Raw genomic sequence first — 27334 nt, forward strand, 5'->3', positions numbered from 1 at the left:
CTTGACCAGCTGTAACTTGGGCAAGTTACTTCACCTCTCTAAATCTGTTTCCTCATTTGTAAAAGAGGAATAAGGAAAACTACCCCTCAAATTTTATGAGAATTGACCCAATAACTGGCACACAATAGGTGCTGAATAAATTCTCACTGAAGTCTTTTATTGAGATCTTCTTGGGTAACAGATTGCCTTGAGTTGTTGTGAGAATTGGCTCAATAATTAAGTAGGGCCTCAATAAATGCTTGTTCTAGTCCTTTACTGAGATTTTCTCCATAACAGAGTGCCTGTCAATTCAAGGCAGTGCGTGTAAGTGGTGAAGAGTGCAGCTGCTGAAGCCAGACTGCCAAGCTATGAGCACCAGCTGTAGCACTTGCTACTTAAAAAACCTTGCACAAGTTATTTCATCTCTCTATTCCGCAGTGTCCTCATCTGTAAAGTGTGGATAATAATAGAACACCTACCTCCTAAGGACTAAATGAGTTAACATAAAGCACGCAGCGCAATACCTGGCACCTGGCAAGGGCTAGATAAGGGTTAACTGTCAGTATTATTATTACCATGGGTTGCTTGAAAACATATTTCATGGCTTGCATTTATTACTTTCAAAGACCATTTTTTTCTCTTGGTTATTTAATAAAACTAATATTTTCCATTGTTTTATATTAAAAATACCTGGGTTGGGCTTCCCTGGTGGTGCATTGGTTGAGAGTCCGCCTGCCGATGCAGGGGACATGGGTTTGTGCCCCGGTCCCGGAGGATCCCACGTGCCGCGGAGCGGCTGGGCCCGTGAGCCATGGCCGCTGAGCCTGCGTGTCCGGAGCCTGTGCCCCGCAACGGGAGAGGCCACAACAGTGAGAGGCCCACGTACCACAAAGGAAAAAGTAAAATAAAATAAAATAAAATAAAATAAAATAAAATAAAAATACCCGGGTAAGGGACTTCCCTGGTGGTGCACTGGTTAAGAATCAGCCTGCCAATGCAGGGGACACGGGTTCGAGCCCCGGTCCAGGAAGATCCCACATGCCGCGGAGCAACTAAGCCCGTGCTCCACAACAACTGAGACTGCGAGCCACAACTACTGAGCCCACGTGCCACAACTAATGAAGCCTGCATGCCTAGAGCCCGTGCTCCGCAACAAGGGAAGCCACCGCAATGAGAAGCCTGCACACCGCAACAAAGGGTAGCCCCCGCTCACCTCAACTAGAGAAAGTTGGCGTGCAGCAGTGAATACCCAGTGCAGCCAAAAATAAAATACATACATAAATAAATAAATTTCTTAAAACAAAAATACCTGGATAAATCTGGCTCTCTTCCTTCCTGCCTCATCAAGTCTTCCTGGATAACATTATACTTCAAATCTGGGATCAATGACCTTTATAAGTCTCTCCCAGGAGGGGAAGCCAGCTCGAAGTTTCTTTTGAATATCTGAATAAAAGTTTCTTGGTTTTTTTCTTCTGGTAAATCTACCCTCAGGCTTGACATTCTCTAGGGTTCCTTCCTGCATTAAAATTCTGTGAAGAAATCCTTTTCCACTCATGGAGATGATTAGGGAGAAAGAAACAAGTTTATCTAAATCTCTATAGGAAAGAAGTGAATAATACAAATGCGACTAAGACATCCTTACTCCCTCCTCTTCTTCAATGATGAGTCCATTAATATATTTCAAGGCAATTCTATCACAATAGCTTGAAAAAAAAACTTCCTTTTTGCTTTCCATTTTTATAAAACAGCATATTTAATTATATTAAGTGAAAACCTTAAACCAGAATAATAGCAATGGTCTCCTTTTCAGAGAGGAAGGTGCCACTGCTGTTCTCCAAGGGTAGGACAAATCTTTTGGGTGAATTGACATTGGGGTGACGGATTTGCACTCTTCCTGAGTACTCTTACGCTCTGCTTCTCTTTGACCAGGGTAAGATGGCGCCTCAGGCTGGGAACACAGGTTTTCTCCACAGCCATGGCACGAAGGGCAGCTGCCAGGCTGCACCCTGAAGCCCTGAGTTGGTGGTGACAAGTCTGTTCTTTACTGATCAGCCAAAGATTCAAAGTCAGCATTAGCCAGAGAGGGCAGAAGTGGCACTTCATCTCATTCAGTTTGGCTATCTTCTAAAATAAGGGGGTCAAGACAGGGGACTATCCTTAAAAGAACATCCTGAGATTTTTCTCTTTCTTCCCTGAGAAAAAAATCCTGCACTCTCATCCCAATTCAGATCCTGAGTCACATCACAATATCCATGAGGCACTGGAACCCTCCCAGAACTTATGAGAGATAGTTCCCACTTCAGCGAAAAAGAGCTATCTTGGCAGTAAATCTGACCTTATACAGAAGGAGTGCTCACCCACCCAGTGTGGCTCTAGGGGCTGTGAAAAGCCCCCTGAAGTTCCTCCCTCCCTGGCTACGCTCCCATCAGAACTGATTATTCAGATTTGGGGCAAATCATTTGCAATTTAAGATAAATTGTTTGTCTCTCGTTGACCTTTGGAAAAATGAAACTATGCAAAATAAGCGAGGACAGATCTAATTTTTTTTATTGCTTATCAGATATAGAGACTGTTTTAAAAACTTAGCAGTGAAAATACTAAAGCTCCTTTAGAAATGTTTGGCGACGGCTGCAAACTGCTAGCCTCTTAGTTCACAGGCGGCCAAGTAATTGTGCACAAAATTCTCATGGGACAGGAGCGTCAGAAAGAAGAAAGCGCTGCTTCCCATTTAGGCTGGAGTAGCCTGACCTGGGCTGGAAGGGAGGCTGAGGAAGACCCTGCTGATTCTCCAGGGCATCTTCAGAACGGTCAGCCAGAGGTACAGTGACCATAAGAACCAAATGTGCTGGGACAGCTCAATTTCATGCATTTTTTCCTCAAAAGAGGCATTTTGCTAACTATAACTAAATATGATCTAATTTTTATGTTGAAAAGACTTTTCCAAGACAAATCGGGGAAAAGTGTCCTTATCCCACATGTTCTGGTTTGAGGTTAGGAAAACACAGCCTTGATAGTAAGGAATGCATAAGCCAGAGCTGGGCGACTTGGTGACACAGTAAAAGGAGTAAGGCTGAGCCCAAGCCAAGGCAGTGCAGGACGGCGGGGTCAGAGCCGTGCCCCGCCCACTGGAACCTGGGAAGGCAAGACAAGGAGTCACAAAGACCGCCTGCAATGCCTGCCACCCAGATCAGGTCTGCTGGAACAGGGAGGAAGGTGGTGAAGCAGCCTTTTACACTACAGCTGCTCTGTGGCCTAAAAAGACACAGCCACTATGTGGGACCAGCCCAGGCAGGCGGCTGAGGTTTGCGTCCCTCCTCACTGTGTGCCTGACTCCACGCGGTTATCCATCCTCTCCCTCCTCAAGCAAAAGACTTGGGGCTGTTTTTCTAGGATGCTACTCAAAGTTTGTTTCAGGGAAAAAGGAAAAAAAAAATTTTTTTTTTTTTTTAAATAGAAGACACCCATTGTTCTAGGAGTTCAAAATTGCTTTCAATCTTCCTGTATATGTTCTGAGTTTATTGGCATTTCCTTTAGCGAACGTCTCCAGAGCGCGTGCCAGACATTTTGCACCTGGGGAGGGCCCAGCACGTAGGCCAAACCTGCACTCTCCTTTCTGTGACTCCGGCACGAATCACCAGGACACGACAGTAAGTTTAAGTTCCTGCATTTTTGCCGCATGGGGTTCATCTCAACAAACACAAATTTATACCATTATGATTGTCATGCTCCACCCCTTAATTGTTCCTTTTTTCTTTTTTTCTTTTGCATTACGCGGGCCTCTCGCTGCTGTGGCCTCTCCCGCTGCGGAGCACAGGCTCCGGACGCGCAGGCTCAGCGGCCATGGCTCACGGGCCCAGCCGCTCCATGGCACGTGGGATTCCCCCCAAACCGGGGCACGAACCCGCGTCCCCCGCATCGGCAGGCAGACCCTCAACCACTGCGCCACCTGGGAAGCCCAATTGTTCCTCTTGAACACGAGAAAATATGAATTCCACACGTCAGCTAAGAAGCTGAAAGGATGTAATTTCTCAAGCAACATGACAGGCAAACTCACTGACATGCACATCACTGTTCTGCTTGAATGACCCTCCTCTCGACGCGGAGGGTGATCCCGGCAGCCCCTCCAGTTGCTGGAAATGTTTACATTGAAATCAGCCCTAACTACCTGTTTTCAATGCTGTTTTTGAGATTATAAAACTAATACATATTTACTGAAATGTAGAATATCTGACAAAACACAAAAACAAATAGAAAAATCTATTTTAACCTCATAAAGGAGTGCTGTTAATGTTTTAATGTATTTATCCCAGCGTTATTTATACGATGTGCACCTACACAAACACATTTACACGCCTTACCACCTGTGACATGATTGAGATTACAGGATATAGTATTTTGAATCTTACTGTTTTCACCCAATAATATATCATTAATATTGTCCTACGTTGTAAAATATTCTTCGAAAACATTTCAATGGCCGCATAATGTTCCACAGAATAAATGCACCATTATATATTAACTTCATTAATGAGTTTTTGTATTTTTTCCAGTTTGCTCTTTCAAATAGTAATTTAATAAACACCTTGATACAAGCATCTTTGTCTGATTGTTTTACTATATCCATAGAGTAGATTGCAAAATGGGAAATGATTGAGTCAGAGAGTATGGGCTTTCTTTTTAGAAAAATGTATGTTTATTTTCCTAGAAGCAGTGTATGAGAGTATTATTTCATTATCCTGTTTCCAATACTGAATAGTATGATTTAAAAGTTCTTTATTGCTATAAGGAGTGAAAAATAGCCAAACCTCATAGTTTTCAAGAGGTTTTATTTTTCTAAGAAAAAAAGAAGCGTGATTTTGTGTATGGCATACTTTCTTCACAACACCTATAGTGGTTCTACCCATAGGGCCGTCCTTAACTCTCACAAATGGAACTATTTGGTGGTAACAATGATATTCTCAATACAGAGTTAAACTCACCAGTCTCTGAGGCTGTGCCTTATGGAATCAACACATCAGAGCACCGGCTGCAGAAAGGAAAGGGAAAAGGGACAGGGCTGAGAAGGGGGCTATTTTCAAGCTTGGAGCCGAGCAGGAAGGGCAGCCCTGTCAGAGCTGCTGTAGCAGGAGGACTTTGGACACTGGGAAAGGAGGTGCTGGATGATAGAAAAGAATCTTAGGATATGAAGGTATTGAGACAAACACTGTCTAATAACTTGTCTTGTAAGGACGTTCCTACTGAGAGGAAAGCCTTGAGAGGATGCTGGAATGGCGAAGTCATGAAACACTCTTATAGCCATGGGTGTCAGATGGAGATGCTTGCTAGAAATGGAAGAGGTCAGACCTACCCATCTGGTGGGCAGCCTCCTATCAAGCAGCACACACAGTGGATAGACATCCAGCTAGGAAGGCAGAGCGTGCCATCCCAAGTGGCAGCTCTTGCCCAAGCAGATGGCACTTGGCATTGGGAGTTCCTTGGGTGATCCCTGGTGGATGTCCCTGACCTTGACAGGGATGCAAAGCTGAATACACCGTCAGCTCAAACGTGAGGCTTAAGCAAGGCATTGCAACAAGCAAAGACAGACGCCCAGCTCTTAACTGTGGTTCGGGGAAGGACCGGCAAAGGTAAGGGGGACCCTGGATGATTTGACAATCTAGACAAGTTAGGTCAGATCCTTGGGCCTAGACATCCAGACAAGAGGCCAGTTTCTAGAGCTCACGTGCAAGGTGCAAGCTGGGCAAAGAGATCTGCAAGAGCTGGGATACCGACTCCACGCATTCTTGTGGTGACGCCTGGGATTGAGCCCAGACTCTGCCTCCAGATGTGGTTGAGAGGTCTCAGCTACGGGGACTGGCAGGCGGAGGGGGCCAGGAGCCAGGGAATGGCAACAGAGAAAACAAGCAGAGAGCCCTCAAGAACTCCCCCAATGAAGCTCAAAATATTGCATTTCGTTCTCACCATTCAAGTTCATGAACAACTGGATGCTTCAAATGATAAATTGCAAGAGATTCACAGGTGAGGGGGGAAAAAAAAGTACTTGAAGAGGCCCAGTGGGGAATTAACAAAACCCATAACTGTTAAAGTAGGCTAAAAGGAATGAAATGAGCAACCAAAATGAAGTGTATTGTGACACCAGCAAGTGGGGCGGGGGGGGGGGGTGCTAAAGCAGGAGAAGGATTTGCGGGGAAGCATTTTTTTAAAAAGCCAGCTTATTAATCAAGAGCATGAGACTAATGATGACTTTTAAATGGCTAAGGTATTGAACTGATTTTCTTAATCTGTCTTTAATAAGAGAAATGGAACCAAGCCGCTGTTTCAATTAGGTGGTAATGTAGAGTTTGCAAAAATGTCCACAGCTGGTAAGAAAAACCTGGAGACTGTATAAAATATGCAGCTCAGCAGATGCTGATGAGATTCATCCTTGAAGTGATGCCTGCAAATAATCCACACAACGTGGGGAAAGGGTAGGCAAAGTGGGGAGGAGCCGGGAGACTGGAAAAAAGGAGGGAAGGCAGCTGGTTAGAAGAGTGCCCTGCAGCATGCTGGCGGAGATGGGTATTAGAGAAGAGCTCTGTGAGATGTCCTCAGTACAGTCCTGGGAAGCAGGCATTAAAGCGTGTCACCACGCCAGGAAATACTCCCTAGGGTAAATTAGTTACGGACACGGGGAAGGAGTTGTGTGTGGTGGTCAACATCACCATGTTTTCCTGCGTGTCTTTAACAAGTTCAAGACAGTTTGCCACGAAATGCAACGAAAGGCATTTTCTGGAAGAGCTACCCTAGTTTTGAAGTTCATATGTTATATTTTGTTCAATCAGTAAAAATTTGCCAAATACATATTACATGCCTCACCTGTGCTGGATGGGATGAAGGTGGCAAAATTATATTATATCTACTCTTTGTTGTTTTTTTAAAATGTCTTTATTGGAGTATAATTGCTTTACAATGAATGGTGTGTTAGTTTCTGCTTTATAACAAAGTGAATCAGCTATACATATACATATATCCCCATATCTCCTCCCTCTTGTGTCTCCCTCCCACCCTCCCTATCCCACCCCTCTAGGTGGTCACAAAGCACCGAGCTGACCTCCCTGTGCTGTGCGGCTGCTTCCCACTAAGCTTATGAACTCATGGAAGCAACCAAACAAATGAGAAAATAGTGCAAAATGGTGTAAGCTACACTGTCAGCGTGTGAGGTGCAGGACCTGAGGGCCAGGCCCAGGGACAGAGGTGCTCAAGTGGACTTCCCGAATGGGAAGACATGAAGAAGGGGGCACCTGAAATGGGCTTTAAGGAGGGGAAAGAAGGATCTAGGCAAAGAAGAGAGCGTGGGCTCCCCTTGCAGAAGTTAGAATAGCAGGTCCTGTGCGTTGGGGGAATAGTAAATAAGCTGATGGGAACAGAGAGCTCAGCTAGGAAGTAGGAGGGGCTCAAGTACCATAGATAGGAAGAATGCCAACTTGCAAAGAGTTAGAGTCCTCAAAAAAAGAACAGAACATGATTTGCTCAGCAAGGAGTTATTTTGCTGTTTTTGAGTGAGAGAGTGACATGAGAAGAATGAGCTTACAGAAAGAGGTCCAGCCTTGGAGAATTCGGGGAGGATTAGAGCATGGACAGACCGTTAGGAGGGTATGCCTTCAATATAAACGTCACTTTTCCTGTCCCCACCCTGATCTAAGCCACACAGCCTCTCAGCTAAATGTTTGAACTGTTCTCTGAACTGGACACCCTACTGGAGTCCTTTCCCTCTTTGGTCAGTCCCAACATGGCAGCCAGAGTGATCCTGTTAACATATAAGCAGAGTATATCACTCCTCTGTTGAGAACCCTCCAATGACTCCTAAACCACACAAGGAGAAGCCCAGTCCTCATAATACCCCACAAAGTATTACCTGATCCAGCGCCTGCCTCCCATTCCTTCTCAGACCTCGTCTTCTACTTTTTACTTACTCATTGCTGTTCCTTAAAAATGGTGGCCATACTCCTGCCACAGGGCCTTGGTACCTGCTTCTCCCTCTGCCTGGATAGTTCTTTCCCCAGATGCACATCCCTCCACCCCCTTCCCACCTTTACTTAAATATCACTTTCTCAGTGAGGCCTTCCCTGGCCATCTTATCTAAAGTTGTAAACCCTATGCCACCAACATTTTCTAACTCCCTTCCCTGCTTTGTTTTTCATTCATATGTATCACTTTCTAACATACAACTTCCTCAATTAAACTGTTTCCTGTCTCCCTTACCCTCTACACCCAAGAGGCAGAGTTTTTTGTTTGTTTTGTTCATTGCCATATTCTCAGCACCTGGAGCAGAACTCAGTAGGCACCCAATCACATATATCAAATAAATGAATGGATGAATGCGTAAATAAACATCACAGAAAGCTGAGAAGTGTTCAGGGTGTAAAGTGGATGGGAGCTCTGGAGAAATGGGGGGTAACTATAGGGAGCTATACGAAGGTGCCAGAGGAGGAAATAAGGAAATGCATGTCCTCTCCTCAGAAGCCCTGCTGTTACTCAGAGTGTCTGAACCATGGGCTGATAAGGCCCAGTTTCATAAAGGAGAATCATCTTCGAAGCACAGTGAACATCTGATTGAGACCCATTAAGTGACCTGATACATGAAAAAATCTCAACCTTTTCTTTCCAGGATATTCCTAATGAGATTTGGAAACAGGTACTTTTCCTCCTCTATCTTTAATTCTGCTTGATATTACTGAAAAAAAAAATCCACTTTAACACTGGTCAGAAATCAGTATTAGTATGTTTTATTCAAGAGTTTATTTTTAAAAGAGTATTTTGAGGTTTCTTATGACAAATATTATAATCCATTGTTTTACAATTAGAAGCCTCAAAGAACCTCAGATATGTGGAAATAAGGAAGAAAAAAGATATGAGATGAGTGATATGAAGGAAAGGAGCATGAATGTGAGAGTGAAGAAAAAAGGATAAAAATGAGAAATGGGTGGAGTCAAGCTTTTTCTAAAGTGCCGCTATAAAGAAATACTGGTAGGACTAGAGTTGAGGTTAGATCAATGCAAGCACAAGCCAATGGGTTTGGGGTTGGTGATGGGGGGTTGGCTTGCTCCCACTCTGAGATGGACAAGAGAGGAGCTGGAGGGAGGCTTTGCACGAAGGGCCTCATATCCTCTCCACATCCATCTGGTAACATGTGGTCCAGATGGCTAAGGGCACAGAAAGCATGTGTGGAGGGACTGGGAGGCTTAAAGGACCTGAGCAATTAGCAGGGTTTGGGGAGGGATGGGGAGACTGACGTGATGGCTTTTCACATGTGTGAAGCAGGGAAGGATCAGTCCCTGCACATAAGAGTACAATAAACATCACATCTCTTTCTTTTTCTCTAGTCAACTTTTTCTAAAACCCTGCTTCCATCCCAACAGGTGAGTTGGAAATCTGAAGTTACTCTTGCAACATTCTTCTCTTACCTTTTCTGTCTCAAGGTTATTTCAAAGTCCTGGGGTCTGACACGGTGGTGAGGTGTGGGTAGCGCCTCCTCAGGCTCAGCACCGTGCCCTTCTTTGCCAGGACTAGGACGCAGAACAGTCTCGCCTCCCATATTTCCTGGGGAACCATTTCCTCCGAGGCTCTGCTACATACACAGAAATACCAGAAACAACATGCATGTCTGTATCTCTTTTGAGACTGACCATCCTAGAGCATCTTTTTTTAGTTTGAGAGAAATTGCCTTTCTCTTCAAACTTTGTTCTCAGAACAATGGTTTTAGGCTTCTGGGGAAAAAACGGAAAAGAAAAAAACAAACCTGCCCTGAGAGGAAGAAACTACCCCCTTGAATGGGGAAGGAGAAAGGGGCAGAATATAGAGAGAAAGCATAAAAACTTAGACATTATCTTTCCACTCACAGAGCCTCCTTAGTCCATAAATAAATTAATAGTAACCAAACTAATGAAAGTAATCAGCTTCCTCCAATTTCTCTCTTGGTGTGAGCAGTGGAAAAGCACTACCCACATCCCCTTTCAGGGAAGGACTTTTCACCCCAGCCCTTAGCTCCAGGGTTGACCTGCTGCAAAGGGCCTCCTGACCCAAGAACACGCCCTTTCCGGGCTGCCCACACCCACTGACTGAGGGAGGCTGAGCATGGACATGATGATGCTCCAGACCTCCTCGTGGGGTGGATCGACGTTTTGCAGAACTGCATCACAGTCCTAACGTTTCTCTGCCCAATTTTGCTTCAGCCCCTTCCCTTCCACAAGTGCTCATCTCTAAGAAAATACCCGGCACACCCAAATCCATCTCAGCATCTGCTTCCAGAGAACCCAACCTGCAACAGTGCATCCAGGAATGGTCCTAGAAAGTTTATCAATAATACGGGATTTGGGAGCCGAATCACTAGCCACCTGGCAGGTAATGAGGACCCAACTGATGACAGATGGAACACGGGCATCCTCTGGCCCAATGTGACAGTCCTAAGGGAGAAATAGTAACTGGAAGGACAGTGGGATTACATGAGTTTTGCTAAGAGCCACTGATACAAAAAAGATAATGGAAAACTGCAGGCAATTAATAGGCAATGGAAAGTCAAATATGAGAGTCAGAGGATCTCCCTGGTAGTTAACAAAGAGGCTCTCATATCCTTCAGCTGAGGCCCACGCTCAGGAGTAAATCTAGTGCTGATCTCCAGAGACGGTTAAATACCTAACCAAGCAGACCTGTTACTCATTGGGGGAAAGGAGGTCCTGACACTTGGGATGGGAATATCTAGGAAGATTCCCCTGAAAATTTTGAATCTCCAGAATCCTAGGGTGGCCAACTATCCTGATTTCCAGTGACTGAGGGGTTTCCTGGGCTGCGGGACTTTCTGTGATAAAAGTGTGACAGTCCTGGGCAAATCGGGGCTGTTGCTTGTTCTCTAATTCCTCTGAATTCTCTGAGCCTCTTAGCACTTCCCTCTTGCTTGGAATCAATACGGACACCACTACCCCCCTTCAAGACAGCAAGTGCCCTACTCAAGATCTACCCCTACCTCTCCTCCTGGCTATTAGGCCTCTAAGGAGGATTAAGTTCCAACATAATCACCCAGGGTCATGCTGGGCCTGTTAAGGGAGAAAAGGGACTTGACTCCAAAGAAGCTGCAAGGCTTAGCCAACATCCACTGGCAGATGCAGGGCAGTACCAGTGGGACTGGATTCTGAGGCTGCTTCACTGAGAGGAGCTGGAACGTAAGACTGGATGAGGGAGAGTTCATTGATTTGGGAACACACCCCAGAGATACAGGATTTAGTTTGGTAAGAACCCCAGGACATGGTGTCTAGGATGGTACCTAGAAGCATGGAAAAAGCAATGTGGCCCATACACTAAGTGAAGTTGGAATGCCAGAATGTCTTGGCAGATTGAGGAGGAAAGAATTAGAGGGCCCAGGATGTGAACATACCAGAGTAGATATATTATATATTATGTGAGGCCTGAAAACCAACGAAAGAAAGGCCTGGAGGAAATACCATGTACCAAGGCCATAAGAAATATGCTGGCGAGGAGCTTTGGCATCACTAAGGTGTCCGGCAATGAGGAAAGCACCACAAATGGGGGTAGGATAGTACTCCACGTGATAGAATCCCACATAATAAAGGGCAGGTGTGCAACTGCCTAGCAAGGCAGGTGGATGCAGTTATCCTAATGAGCAGCCAGGTGAGGTAACATAATGACCACTTCTGCCTAGCAAAGCATCTTTTTGCTTTGCTTTGATTTGAGCTGACAAATACTGGTCAACAGCATCAATCCCACACTGTAACTTTGGGCTTTACCATCAGTAGGAAGGGAAGTGTTTAGAAGCAGAGAGGCATGAGATTGTGGATAAGAAGGCTGGTTTGTTCTTAATCACAGTTCATGAACTAATGCCAATTCGGAAACATGTTAGACTAGAATTTCAAAGGGCTAAAAGTCTGAGATATGAACTACTTATTTTCTGGATGATTTGCCATCTAATTTCTCTAGAGCTTTCTTGCAGCAATTTCAGGTGTAGAAGGAATGTTTTCTTCCTTATGTGGTGCTTTTTGGTAAAAGCATAAATCTCAGGTTGAGGCTTTTCCCAGAACCTTTGGGGAGAAGAAATTCAGAGGCAAAATATCCGATTGCAAGAATTCACGATTCTGTATCTAAACATGAAGACTCATCCGACTTTTTTTTGACTCCCACTTTTGAATTCTTGCCCAAACCATCTGTTTGTGTGGAATATGTCTGCTCTTTTGTTTACCAGCCATTTCCTATCCATTCAACACCCAACTAAAATATACTTTCCAGTAAGTTTTCTGGATGGATCGTAACATGTTCCTCTTTGTTGCTCTGACTTCATCCCAGCACTTTTTTGACATTCTGGGGAGTGTGCATGTGTACGCACCTATCTGTCTTGTGGAAATGTGGCCACGATTCCAGAGTAATGAAGGCTGAGAAAGAGTCAAAGTCTATTTGGGAGTCTAATAATATACAGGAAGGGAGATAGTCTCCCTCCTAATGGTTGTAGGAGTGGAGGAGAAGACCGATGACAGCCAGGTAGATGGTAGCTCTAGTTCCTGATTACTTTATGTCATATGTGCAGTTTGAGACGGTTTACATCAGCAATGTGCTACAGTCAGCTGGCACCAGCTTGCAGGTACCAATTGTGTATGTCCCTTCCCAACTTCAAGTTCAGTGGTATCATGTCGATAGCTTAGCGCTGGCCATGGTCAGAGTATTTACACCATGGAAATCAACAAATGTTGCAAACCAAGTTTTTTTTTTTTTTTGAATCCAGCAAGCCGATTTATCAGTGCCCTACCACATGTATTCTTTTTAATATCCCACATCTCCCTTTAAATGGCTCACACTTTCCTCTACATTCTTTTTTTTAAAATAGGATTTACTCTTTTTTTTCCTTAATTAATTAATTTATTTAGGGCTGTGTTGGGTCTTCGTTTCTGTGCGAGGGCTTTCTCTAGTTGTGGCAAGTGGGGGCCACTCTTCATCGCGGTGCGTGGGCCTCTCACTATCGCGGGCTCTCTTGTTGCGGAGCACAGGCTCCAGATGTGCAGGCTCAGTAGTTGTGGCTCACAGGCCTAGTTGCTCCGCGGCATGTGGGATCTTCCCAGACCAGGGCTCGAACCCGTGTCCCCTGCATTAGCAGACTCTCAACCACTGCGCCACCAGGGAAGCCCCTCCTCTACATTCTTGAACATACAGAGGGTATTTATAATACTGCTTTAATGTATTTGTTTACTAATTCTACCCTCTAGGTCAGAGGTTGGCTACCTGTAGGTCAAATCCAGCCTTCAATATGAGCTAAGAGTGGCTTCACATTTTTAATGGGTTGTAGAAAACAAACAAACATCATTGGCAGTCAGGGAAATTAAAATAAAAAACACAATGAGATAGCACTTCACACCTACTAGGATAGCTATAATCAAAAAGAACAGACAACAACAAGTGTTGGTGAGGATGTGGAGAAATTGGAACCCTAGAACCCTCATACACTGTTGGTGGGAATGTAAAATGGTGCAGCATCTTTGCCAAATAGTCTGGCAGTTCCTCAAAACGTTAAACCAGAGTTTCCATATGATTTAGCAATTCCACTCCTAGGTATATATGGAAGAAAAATAAACACATATGTTCACACAAAGACTTGTACATGAATAATTCATAATTATTTCCAAAAAGTGGAAACAACCCAAATGTCCCTCAACTGATGAATGGATAAAATGTGGCATATCTATAAGATAGAATATTATATGGCAATAAAAAGAAATGAATGATAAATGCTACACCATGGTTGAACCTTGAAAACATTATGCTAAGTGAAAGAAGCCTACACATTACAGGATTCCATTTACATATAATGTCCAGGACAGGCAAATTCACAGAGACAGAAAGTAGACTGGTGTTGCCAGGGACTGGCAAGGGGATGGAGGAATGGAGGCAGGAGCAGCTGGGAGTGGGTTTCCTTCTGGGGTGATGAAAATATTCTAAAATTGACCTTGGTGACGATTACATAACTCTCTGAATGACTAAAAAGCACTGAGTTTTACAATTTAAGAGGATGAAAATTATGGTATCTCAACAAAATGTTTGTTTTAAAATGGTTCCTAGATTTTGAGATTTCACAGACCAATAAAGCACCCATCCCTAGAACAAAATACAGGGATCCATCAGAGATGCCAACTCTTTTTTTAAAATAACAACATTTAAAAAGTTACCATCTAGCATCGATATCATTTCATAAAAGAAGGGACATTTTAACACCTAAGGACTAATCAGGAATGACGAACAATTCTTTAAGTGGAATAAATTTAGTTTCGTTAAAAAAGTATTAAGTTTTCCACAAGCAATTACAATAATATGTAACTTGTCATAATATTTCTAATACTGTTTGAAGTATAAAAGTACTATTACTATTTTTAAAATCATTTTTTAAAAGGACTCCAGCATAGAAATCTACTATTTCTATAAAAGATGTTCTTTAAATCTTGAATTTTACAGTCATATAATTAGGCTATTAATTTTTAAATGTATTTTAATATTTGATTTATTGATAATGAAAAAGTTTAGTTAATAAAAGCTTTATTCAAAACATGTCAAGAACCACATAGTTCAAAACTTCAAAAATAAAAGACAATTTCTGGTAACTTAAAAATAAAGAGTACCTAGAAAAACAACCACATTAACATCTACTATTTATAATACAATCTCAAAATCAAAGCTAATCTTAGAAGTTGTATTTCTTGCCACATTTGAGCTAGAATCCTCCTCCTTATCCCACTACATTGTTATGGAACCCTTTCAGTCTTAACACTTAAAATACAATTTGGGTATTTTCTGTATACTATTGATCTCTTCCCATACAGAAAAATTAAAATAGTTCAAATGATTAGAAACTAATTTTCACTTGAAAAAGAACAGTTTAGTAAAACATTTCTTTTGGAAACAATGGGTGGATTAGTAATCTGAATTGAGCTACACAAGAACACATTTCTACCCGAGGGCTCTCCAGATTATTCACTACGCGTTTATATAGTACAGGACATTTGAAGAATACTTTTCATCATTTTTTTTGTCAAGACTCATAACACCCAGGTGCTGTGAAATAGCAGAATTAACCTTAGTTTATACAGGGAGAACCAAGGCACCATGGTGAGATCTTGCCAGTGCCAGAGTGAGACCTCATTTACCTCCTGACTTATATCCAGAGCCAGATGCCTCTTTCTGGAGGACGTTAATTTATTCAATCATGGAAGTAAGAGCGTGTGGGATTTGTTGTGGGATAACTAGTTGTGGCTCTGTAAGTAAAAAGTTCAGAGGATGGACAAGGTAGAGAGGACAACTTCATTGTGAAAGGGGGTAATGGGAAGAAAGTTAAAACCAGGGTACAGACTCTATTCAGACAGAGATCACTTTTCAGAAATAAAAACAGCAAAACAAGGATAGGCAAAAATAATAGCTATAGAGTTTCTCATTTCTAAGCCAAGGGGTTTTATAAAATCACTTTAAAAGTAGGAGCTCTCTTGAAGACAACCCTTAAACATCTTATTTTTCCCCCTCCATAAAACCTCTGTGAGGTGGAGAGTACTAACTTACAGGGATGAAACTGAGAAGTAAGGAAGTTAAGAGGTTAAGACCACATGGAAAATGAATAGGCTGGAGCAGATGTTATGTCTTAAGCTTCGGCTTAGAAATAGAAACAGAAGGTAGAGGATAAACAGGAACTTTTCTGGATAGACAAGTGGAACAATCCAGGGATTCAGTAGCAACACCACCTACTTAACATTTTTTTACAAAGGACGTGGAATTTCAAGTACACAGTGAAACCTAAGATGACAAATGCTCTTCTGGGTATTGAAATGCTCAGTTGAAGGGAATACAGCAATAAGTTCTCATGAAACCATGAGAAAAAAAGAGGCATTAATGAGCCACAGTGTGGGTAAGTGCAAACCAATGCATTTAGGACAAAATACTGCTGCCTGTAGTTAAAATATGACGGACATGGAGCCATCAACATGACTTGTGAGAAGAAATTAACTTAGCCTGATCAATGTGTTAGGGTGGATTTAAAAAAAAAAAAAGCTGGTCATTATTGGCAAGAATAAAGAAAGCCAAAATAGTGGTGCCCATGCATTTGGGAATCAGTGGAACCCTGGGCTTTATAGACCCATTGTGAGTTATTAAGGCACATTACAAAAGTTTGAAGTTCATTCCTAACCTCTGGAGGAGACACATAAAACATTTCTTCATGAGTGTCAGTCATATTTGTCGCAGGATAAGCCACAGTTCTAAGCCAGTGTAGCCAATCTGATGTTCTGGATTCCCAGGGGGGCTTTCCCTCGAGACCTCCTCCAATCGACTTTACAGTTCAGTCCTGTGTCATGATAATAAATACAACTGGTCTAGGCCATGATACCAAGTGTCCTGCTGGGCTACAGGGAACCTGATCATAAAATCTTTAAATGGTAAGGCTGGGAAAAACCTCAAGAAGGGAACTGTTCAGTCTCCTGTCTCTAGATGGGGTAAAACACTGAAACATCTCAGGAAGCTGTTTTTTGTTTATTGAAGATTGTTTGGGATGGCAGTTGTAATCTAATAATAACTTCAAGTCCATCAGTCTGTCTCCTTGGGTCCAAAGGACATGCCATGTCAATCATGTGCAAGTGGCAACTGTAAACAACACAGCTCTAGAATGGGAGCACTTAGAGGACATGGTCCTGCCAACCTTTAATTCACGGAGATGCTGCTTTTTTCCATAAATATTCACAACATCTGTTCCCCTGAAACTCGGGCATTTATCCCTATACTTCACAGCTAGAGGTACCAGATACTGCATATAACTAGAACTTTTTGGTGTAGGGAGGTATGTAGGTATGTAATTTGATATATATCATGGCTTTAGCCCCCAAACACCGACTATTCTGGGGAATGGACAAATGGAAGTGATTTATTCCCAACAAATGGAATGGAGAATCCTTTTATTTGTCAGTGGTGGTTTCCCTTCTCCCTGAGATATAGAAGGAACTTCCAAATCATGTTCTCAATTGATAATGTTTGATGTTTAGTGTCATCTGAATTTCTGACATTCTCTTTCATTCTAGTCTACTCAGCTCCAAACTTCTACAGTCATACAAACGTGAGTAGAGAATAACTAACCTAATAAGTGGAAATACAGTAGAAATAAACCTAATATTTTATATATTTCCACTGTCAAGGTAAATATGGCCTCTGTTCCTACCTCTAACCTTTTTACAGAGATAATGCTAAAGCAAAGATAATAAAATGGGCCTGAAATAGATGTTTGTGGATGTGAGGGTTCTGTTGTATGTGTGAACTCCAAAATAAGTGATTTTTTTCAGTGGTCAAGTTAGTGGTGTTAAATGTATGTGGATTGGCCCAAATACCATAGGGCACTCCATCCCTTTCACGAACAAGGCATAAAGTTCTAGCAAGCCCACTAGCCCTAAGATTCCTAGATTACTAACCTGTTCTATGTCTAGAAACTGAACAGAAATCTGGCTGCCTGACACCGAATCTGCTGTAATATTATTGGATTCATTTCTAATAACCCTTTTATGTAAGATATCGTTGGGTTCTCTAAAAGAATGGAGTGGGGACGTTTTCAAGCTTACGTGACAGGTTGACTATTACAGCATGTCTGTTCTGGTGTCTGAGTGTTTATAAAGATGAATGATGCAGACACTGGCTTAAAATCTGATTTCAGTGTAATATACCACCTGGTAAGGTTAGCGGGGAGGAGACATATAGCCCTCACCCAACTCCTACCTACTGAAGGCCACTAAACCACCTAATAATTGCAAGTGACCAAATTGGCAAAGTCCAATTTACAACAATTTTCTTTAATAGAGGAAACACAAGTTCCTTTCAGGGGCCATAAGATTCATCCAGGCATAGTCCATAGTTAAGTAGGCTTACAAATAGCAGTTTCTAGTTTAACAGAAGAACCGGAAGTCCCTGGTCCTCCTAGGTAGTCTGTAAATGGCCCAAGGATGAAGGGTGTTGCCAGTTCAGCACAGGAGCAAGAGAAGCATAGAGCTGAACCACAGACATTTCTTTCACACCCTTCCTCCTATTCTTCTGGCTTTCTACCAGAGCCAGCTCTCTTTCCAGATGTCCACTGTAACAGTGCCACCACCCCCTGGGAGATCAATAAAGGTGAAACAAACTCAAAGGGGCAGTAAGTATATCAAATTACTAAGCTGAGGAAGAGATGTTAGAAGTTTGTGCCCTCTAAGACCGAACCAACTGGGATGGAGTGGCTTTAATTATTCGGCTGGTTATGTTTGCAGAGATGGTTAATCTAATGGGTATGAGACTCTTTACGAGCATTTTGAGAAGTTCGAAAAGTAAGTAAAAACGAGCACATGCAATTGCTTTCTTCTCAGTAAACATTTTTTTAATGGTTTTCTTCCATGTACCCTCTTACACCTCTGTTTTCCAAAAAAATCAAGAAAGCCTCTTCCCTAACAGCACTCCCCAAAAGCAGACTTAAAAGAAGTAACAGCTGACTGATGACTAGTGTGGTCTGTGGGTGTGCGGTGTAGGAGTGGGAGCCTTTCTGTCCCCACAGGGTCTCCTGGAAGGGGACAAAACAGGAGTTTGGTTCCAGTCAGTGAGATGATTCTTGTAAGGTGCTTGCCCTGGAATCCAGTCCATACTACACACTCAATAATGGTAGCTATTATTAGCAGTAATTCGTTAAACAAGAGCAACCACAGGTCAACAGAGCTTAAAAGGCTAAAATCCAGATATCAAGCTTTCCATATGACAAGTGCTTATTATAGAAAAGGGATGTCTTCCACTTGCACTTGGCTGTACTCAAATTAGCTTGAAGTGAAATTCTCATCTGCCACTTGGTTCTCCCTGGGGAGACGCTATGGTACTCAAAATGCTGGCAAGGGTGCTGGGAGTTCAGGTTCAATATGCAACAGTAATAGAGTCATGGGTATTTTCATCTGAAGAGAACTTACAATTTCCCATCCATTATTATCTTCTTTAACTCTCCCCACATTTCTGAGAGGCTGACAGGGAAAGAATTACCATCTCTTCTTTACAGATAGGGGCAACTGATGTCCTAGACAGATTAAGTGGGAGTAGAACCTATTCTTCGGATTCTTGGTATAATGGCCTATCCTCTATGCCCCAGGGAAAAAGAGGCTTGAAGAAAGGCTCTATTGGATATAAATAATAACACTGAGAGACCAGCACACTGCAGGGGAAAATTGCACAATGAAAAATAGTAAATTTTACACTACTGTGAAAGAGGAATTAGGAAATCATTCTCAAAAGATGGATGAAAAAATATATTATCCCTATGAGTACACAAGGCCATAAAAAATTAATGAGGGGACCAGTTCATTTAGTTTACAGCACATTTCTTTAGTATCTACTAAGTGCGTGTTACAGGGAGGCCTAGGACAGGTAAGAATTTTATATTACATGTCCTAAAGAGCATGGACTTCTTCAATTTTAGAACATATAAGGCAGCCAGGGATAGGGGAGTCCTCATAGAAAATAAATCACTGCCATTTAAGAATTAACCTAAATTCTTATCCCATTATGTCAGAGCAATCCTAACTGGTACAGATGCTTTATTTTAGTGCGGTGTGCAAAGAACCTGGTGATCTGCTACTGCAGCGATGATGCACGCTCCTGGAGCTTGGGCCGCCTACAAAATAGGCATTCAAGGCTGTGTGTTTAAGATGGAGCATGCACACTCCCCCTTGAAACGCAAAACTGCAACCATAAGTGGAAACACACTCTGGGGATTTATTTCTGTTTCAGTGTGTTTTAATAAACCAGTTATGGGAAGAGTATCTAGTATCAGCTGTGGCTTATATCCTTAAGCCTCACTCACTGACCTTTAGGAGTCTAACTTCCAAATTTAAATGGCCATCGTCAAGTGGTCTAGCCTCCAAATTTAGAGATCAACAGGCTAATTTTGGATGGCATTTTTTCCTTGAGGGGGCTGGCTGATCAAACCCCTTTAAAGCTCCTTTAAAATACTGAGCTCTATTCCACTCAGTATTTAGAGAGAACAGATGGGAGGCACCAGGATAAGCAGTTATATAGCTTCTGTGACCCATGTAAGGGAACAACAGCTATAAAATCTACCAGTCTGTTAAAGAAATATCATAGCTGACAGAGAGGCAAAGAGGATATTGAACTAGCTGGCTGTTGAGAGAAGTGTCTACATCCTGAGATTTCTTTTCTATAACTACACGGAGAATGTTAAAAATTGCAATAGTGGCTTCTTGATGGTAGGGAGGGTAGAAGACAGGTCAAAGGGCTCTGAAACTCAGTGCTTCCAACTCTCTTTCCCTAGCGCAAATGAAGACATCTCAACTCCCCTCTAGGTCCAGGGTCTACTTTTGTGACACTAATTCAACAACCTGCTTCCCAGCAGCACCTAGAATCCATCCCCAATGTGTAAGACATTTTTAAAGCTCACTAAAGGAGGCAATGCACCACAGTATCCTCCTCTGTAACATCTAGTATGTGTAAAACACTTCCTTATCAAGGAGAGCTCTGACTAGAGTCATCTTTCTGTTGGAAAACAACTACAAGGATCCCAACACTTCAGTTACATTAACTCACTGATGGGATTCCAAGTAATAAAGTCAGATATCTTCTCTCTGTGTCAGCTTGCTAGCAAGGGCAGTACACTAACTCTGAGGTAACATAGTGAAACAGCAATGATGGTCCTTGGAACTTACCCTTTGATTCCACATAACCATCATCTTTTACAGAATTGCTGGTCACCCAGGTAATGGGGTGGTGTATTACTACTGTAGAACAACCTGGATAATTTGTCTGACAAAGCACGGCAACTGAAGAAAGGAAACAAACACACAAGCAAGGACTACAGCCAGCAAAACGTGAATCATAATGTATCTTTGGTATCCCATTAGAAATCTACGTTAATATTCTCCTATTCCCTTGAAGCTTAGGTTGGAAACGTGTACTATTTTATTTTAGTGCTTATGTCACTCTTTCCTAATACATGACAAGTCTGCAGTGTTTTTTATATCTGTGACAGACCCATAATCTTCCAGAACACATAGTAAAGCAATGCTTTTCTTAAGATTTGAGGGCAGATGATTGACACTTGCACACGTACCTGTGTTTCTTCCTCTGCTCACCCCACGATAATTGCTACCTTCAAGCTCATCGAGGAGAAGTTGGCAAAGGGAAGTGAGAAAACTCCAGACTGGTTAAGTCAGTCACTGTATTATTTGCATTTTAGTATCTCTTTACTCTTATTATTGACCAGTTAAAGTAGGGGAAGAGGGATCCAGGACCACATGTGGGTTTAGCACATATGCCATATTAAAGGCACTTTTTGTTTTTTTAGGTTTTCAAATTCTCTAGCTGGGTTTTAAGAGTAGGGGTTATTTCATGGTGATTTTCCAGCAGGCTTTTTTCTGAGGTAGATAAAACACAGACAATAAAAAGTCTGAAGAATGCAAAGGGTAGCCAAAGCCTGTGTGGACAGGATTAGCTTGAAAGAAATTTCAGTAGTGAAAGCTGAGTCTGTCATATACAATACGATAGAAAAGAGGGCTCAAGGCTCAAGGTTGTCCACCATTTAGACAGGGCTTCTAGAATTTAATAGGTGGGAAATAGGCTAATCTGGACTATAAAGAACAGAACTGTGGGAACAATGACGGAGTAAGAGAAGAACCCTGGTTAGCACACAGCTCATCAAGATTAGGCCGATAATAGCAAGAAATACGCATCCCTCAGGACCTTGGTGATCAGGAAGGAATGCATATTACAATATCACAAGAGTCTAAACGAAACCAACAGACTTGAAGGTCCGAACTGCCTTTTGTTATTGTTTCTGGGATAAACAACAAACTTTGCCTCTTTCCTCAGGCCCCCTGTTTGTAAGGAGGTATTATAATTGTATCAAGCATGTCAGGAAAAGCCAAATCCCAACTAAGTAATTAGTGAGATGGATTTTGAGCTCCTTTTCCTGCCCATTTGAGTTACAGATGAATAGGCTTGTCTGCCTGAGACCCAGTGAGGTTAATACTCCCAGCTGGGGCCTTTCGTTCTGGAGAATCACTGCTGTCATCCCAGGCAGATGCTCTACTTTTAAATGAACATACCGTTGCAGGCCAAATGTTAGTAGTTAAACACCATCATCACAGAAACACAAAAAGCTAGAGCCAAGTTCAAAAACACAGCTGGTGATTAAGAAACTCTTAATGAAAGGAAGAAATGTGCTATTGGCTCCAAGTCATTCATCACTACTTCTGATATACTTAGACTGGGATTGTTCTATACGAGACAGAATAAAAGCATACCTATTGGCCTCAGTTTCTCTCCCTCAATCTAAGAATAAACATTTGTTAGAACACCATTGGAGAAAGAGGACAATCACACGTAATGCTCCCGTGGGTTGATGTAGACTCTCTCCAGGTCACGGCTTGGATGATATTTGCCAGGACTCCCGTCTTGGTAGCACATCTGATTGTAGAGGGGGTACATCTGCTGAATCGCATCTTCCCCCACTGGATTCTCATCTTCGTAGTCAAATCTTCTGCTATTCAGTCCATTCTAAAAATTCAAACATTGCTTACATTATCAGAGCAGTTGTTTGTATTTTTTCTAGCTCTTGGGTAAAAACAGGCAAGAACAGAATTCATTACACACAAGCTATTGAATGGCAAGGTAAAGTTCAACAGCTTATCATTTTCCAGTCACTTGTTGCTTACAATACCTGTACAAGAGTGGTGGCATCTCCTAAATAGAAAATTGTGACTAATGAGGACTGTGGTCAGTTTCAGGTTTCAAAATTTGGAACTGGTATCAATTAAGGTAAACTGGAGAAAAACAAGGTTGTGAACTGCAGGAGTCTCTCAGCAAGGCTCAAGCTTGGAATCCATGCATGACATAATAAAGAGAACTAAAACAACCAAAACAAAACCAAAAGAAGCTTCAGGATTCAGCACTGGGGAATTAGGGAAGAGACACAGTGAAATGAACTGGTATTTGACTGTATGGCCAACGTGGCTGAGGATTAAGAAATGCTGTCAAAGAATAGCCTCTTGTCTTGACCTTTCTTCCTTGCTTAACTCTGGGTCACAGCTGACACCATAAAATGAACCTCCCTGATGCTCTATGGTGTGTCTGGTACTGAGCCTCTGTCAGGTGACTGGTTTTGTAAAACTTGATTACTTCTAAGAGGAATAAGCAAGCTCAAGGACTTTACAAAATCACACTACAAATGGTCAGATAGCAGAGGTGAATAAAATGAAATTTCATGGAAATAAAACAGTATTTTAATAAACATGGTGGTCCCCGGCTCCGCCTGGGCTGACCCTACTAGAGGACCATGTTACTTACAGAGCGCTGGAGACTGCCAACCTCTCTTCCTTTGAACTGAGTCTGCAGAGGCAAGTGTTCAGTCTGGAGGGAGAAGACAGAAAAAGACATGCACTTTAAAGCACCAAGCACATGGTAAGACGTTTCAACCAAGACCTCTAAGACTCCTGTTTTTAAAAGAGCCAATCATGTCTTGTTAAATGTCTGCCAACTAAGCAAAATGTTCCACATGAGGATGGGAAAAGCAACTACATTTCCTGAGAGTTGTCTCTCTCTCCTGGCTCCAAACTTCTTGTAGAAGGAAGAAAATACACAGAACATCTGCTACAGAAGCTCTCATGCAAACTTGTTTACATCTTACTTGAGGTAACATTCAGCACAGGTCTCTTGCCTTTTCTCAGTGGAAGAGTCTGATATTTTGAATTGACTAAAAAGGGTTTGGAGTGGCAATGAAAGATTTTATAGACGTATACATGGTCTGCTTTCGTTTCCTGTTGCTACTCCCTGTCTTCCAACCCCATACAGATCATAAAGGGGCTCATCGTTTTCAAACCTCAGCCTAAGAGAATCTTTCTCAGCTTCCCTTTCGCTTATAAACACATACTTACCCTTCAGCCCCAAGTTCAAATATCATCCCTTTTTAGGAAGTGAGGCACAAAACCCTCAGACAGAGAGAGCCACTCTCCTTTCTGTGCTTTCACAGCATGTATTATCACAATTATTTATTTGCTTTCTCCTTCACTGGATTGAGGGTGCTGGCTGGAGTATTTATAGACATTATCTCATTTAACTTTTATATTAATTCTGTAAAACCAATGTCTTTATTTTACAGATGACTAAAACTGGGGCTCAGAGTAGTTAAGTAAGGTGTCTCCAGTCACACAGCTGGTAAGTGGTAGATGCTTTGTCTGATTCCTAAACCTATACTTTTATACCCATGCTTCTGGCTCAGTGCCTGGAAAACAAGATGTTCAATAAATATAACAAAAGAATGCCTGAAAGTCCCAGCATGTAGGCATATCTATCAAGACGCTCTTCATTTCACTGTCTTTGCTCATGCTGTCCTTTTTGTCTGGAAGGTCTGCCACTTAACCTCTGGCACTTGAAATACTACCCATCTTGGTCTGACTAAAGTCATTTTTTTTTTTCCTAAAAGGCTTTTCCACACTACCCACCAAAGTTTATTTACTCCTACTTTTCCTATTGTTCTTGTTTATACCTCCATTATAGGTATAAACGAGCAGACATCATGCTCTGTCAGTTTTATGGTTCCTAATGTCTGTATCTTTCAACCTAGTAAATAGTGAACCTCTTTTGGTCATCCTCCTCCATCCCCACACCCTAGCCTGTGGTTCTGCAACAGTAAGAATTCAACATTTAACCAATAACTTCACTGAAATATGAACTATCAACTCCTGATATTCTATATCATATGCCATGTTATCCAAGTTGTAAGTTATCTGTGACAAATTCATTCCCCCTGTCACATTCTGCATGATTCTAGGGTGCTTCCCACATGACTATTGATACTGACAGTACACACTGGTAAAAGTCCAAGGCAGGGCCTGCTTCATGGACCTTGTATTGCCATCTTGACATGCTTAAGTTTTAAACAAGGGGCCCTGCATTTTTGCTTTGCACTGAGCCTCACAAATTACATACATGGTGCTGGTCCAAGGAAAACAGACTCAGAAAAAAAATAACCTAAAATTAAAATGAGCATTTTCTTTTGTTGCTTGGCTATTTTAGGTGAGCCATGGCTTTATGAGCAATAATAGCATTGCTAACCTTTTCTCATGGCCTGAGATATAAAATCAGCCCGAAGCGGTACACTTGAAAATACTGGACAAGAAAAGAGAATTCCTAGGACTGAGCAGAAAGAAATGGTGTCTGGACACCATGAACAGTCTTCACTCGCACTGAATGGACAATTAGCAAATGTTAAGTTCTTCTTCTCTACCCAATAGTGTAACCCTTCATCAGTAATCATTATACTTCGCATGAGCCCATGAATTTTGTAGTACAATAGTTAATCAAATTCTTTATACAGACAGAAGCCCCACACATCCTAGGGATGGCCCTGCATTAGGGACCAGGGCTATGCAACAGCATGCTGTGCTTGCCTCTGCATTACGTGGCCATTTAGCTTCTGACAAGATACCTAAGGAACTAAATTCAATCTAAATTCTGGGTACCTGTGCTCTCTTTCCGCTAGTCCATAAACTACTCTAAACGTTGCATATTCTGACTTTTTAATAAAGTTAATCACCACAGTATACAGAAAAGGGTCTTGCATGATACCTTTCATATGGTTGGTGCTTGGTATATATAAACTGAATTACCTGTAATACTTTAACTGATGGATACATGATATATACTATTCTATTATTCTTGTGGTTTTTTCCCAGAAAGCCTTGGGATACTCTGAATCTCTAATACGTATTTTGATTTCCCTACTTACATGTACTGTAACAATTTCTATTGAGCTACAAACCCATATTTACTTTCCTGATTTACTAAAGTCATGCAGACTTTCATTCCTGTCTTCCAAGGTGCTAACGACACTAGTTTTTCAAGTTTTATTATATATTATCTTAATAAATATTTTTACTTTCTCTGACTCAACAAATAAACCAAAACCTCTACATTTTACTAGGTGTTATATTTTAATCTGTTTCCATGTAGATAATATTTTAAAACCCCATAAACAGAGCTTGTAGAGTTACTAAGGTTTATTTTCGGGGACGACAGAACCAAGATTTCAAGTTGCTTTTGTCAACAAGTCTACAATCACCCTGGATACTCTGCTTGCTCTGGCAGTAGAAGAACTTCAAACTAGAGTTCCATTTGGAACCATTATCCCCACTACCAAGTTGGAGTCCTTTTGGTCTTCTCTCGTTTCATAATTTCACCCTCAAAATGCTCTGTACTTCCTTCCATGTCTCCCTTTTGCTCAGACTCTTTCATTGTGATCTGTAAACCGTAAACATTGTTCTTGTTAAACACATTCTCCTACCTTCCCAAACTTTTCTCTAAAATGTTCCCTCCAATTCCTAGCCCCAACTGACATCTGCCTCTTCAAGAATTTTCTTAAGCCTGGAGGAAACAGGATTTCTTCTAACTAGTGCAAATCACTCCCACATCTACAAGAACTTCCATATCATTCTCTTATTTTTCAACTCTTTTTTTTTTTTTTTTGCCATGGATTCCTACCTCCTGGCATGCAAACATATTCAAGAATCTGCCATCTTAAGAGATAAATGAAAATATCTATTAAAACTTTGTCTTAAATTCTAAAAGGTCATTATTAACTTACCTCTTAAAACCTCCACTTAACAAGATACCTAAAACTCATAACCTGCTGAAGGACTATCCATCTTCCCTCAGTTCCTAAGGTTGTAATAAGGGAAGGTAAACTAAGCACCCCACAACCTCATACCTAGTTTGTAATTGGTCTCTCCTCCATTGCTACCTTCCCAATTCAAGCATCTGCTAATAAGCATCCACATCACATCCTTGGGTAACTTTACACTGCCACTTACAGCACACCAGACATAGCCAAATATTTTAATGTTCATTATTTTTATAAAACCAGAGAATCTCAGAGTAGAGATTATATGAAGAATGTATGAATAATGAATTTATTAGTAAACTACTATGATTCTACCTGTAATGTCTTGAAAGACACAAAGTTCTTTCTACAGGGAAACTCCAGGCCCTGATGGAATCACTAGTAAATTCTACCAAACATTTAAAGGATTAATACTACTCTTAAATTCTTTCTGCAAATGGGAGAAAAGAGAACACTTTGTAACTACTTTTATGAGATTAGCATCACCCTGATACCAAAACCAGACAAAGATGTTACAAAAAAAGAAAACTAAAGTTTTTATTCCTTGTATCCCAAAACCTTAAGCCAAAACAGCCCTCAACAGTTGAACGTCTAAACAAATTACGGTGTATTCATAAAATGGAATACTACTCAGCAATGAAAGGAAATTAATTCAAGGAACAACATGGATCT

At 41.7% G+C, this 27334-nt stretch overlaps 1 protein-coding gene across 1 annotated transcript in view; it reads right to left on the reverse strand.

Moving 5' to 3' along the window:
• Positions 1 to 22247: 22247 nt before the first annotated feature.
• Positions 22248 to 27334, reverse strand: part of NECTIN3 (nectin cell adhesion molecule 3) — a 127860-nt gene continuing 122773 nt past the window's right edge. Inside the window, exons 8-9 of the mRNA XM_065876530.1 lie at positions 23332 to 23394; positions 22248 to 22542 (exon numbers count right to left, since the gene is read on the reverse strand). Coding sequence (XP_065732602.1) covers positions 22363 to 22542; positions 23332 to 23394 — 243 coding nt within the window. The 3' untranslated portion in view covers positions 22248 to 22362. The remainder of the gene's footprint in view (positions 22543 to 23331; positions 23395 to 27334) is intronic.

This window comes from Phocoena phocoena, chromosome 4 (assembly GCF_963924675.1).
Source record: "Phocoena phocoena chromosome 4, mPhoPho1.1, whole genome shotgun sequence".
Taxonomy (NCBI): Eukaryota; Metazoa; Chordata; class Mammalia; order Artiodactyla; family Phocoenidae; genus Phocoena; species Phocoena phocoena.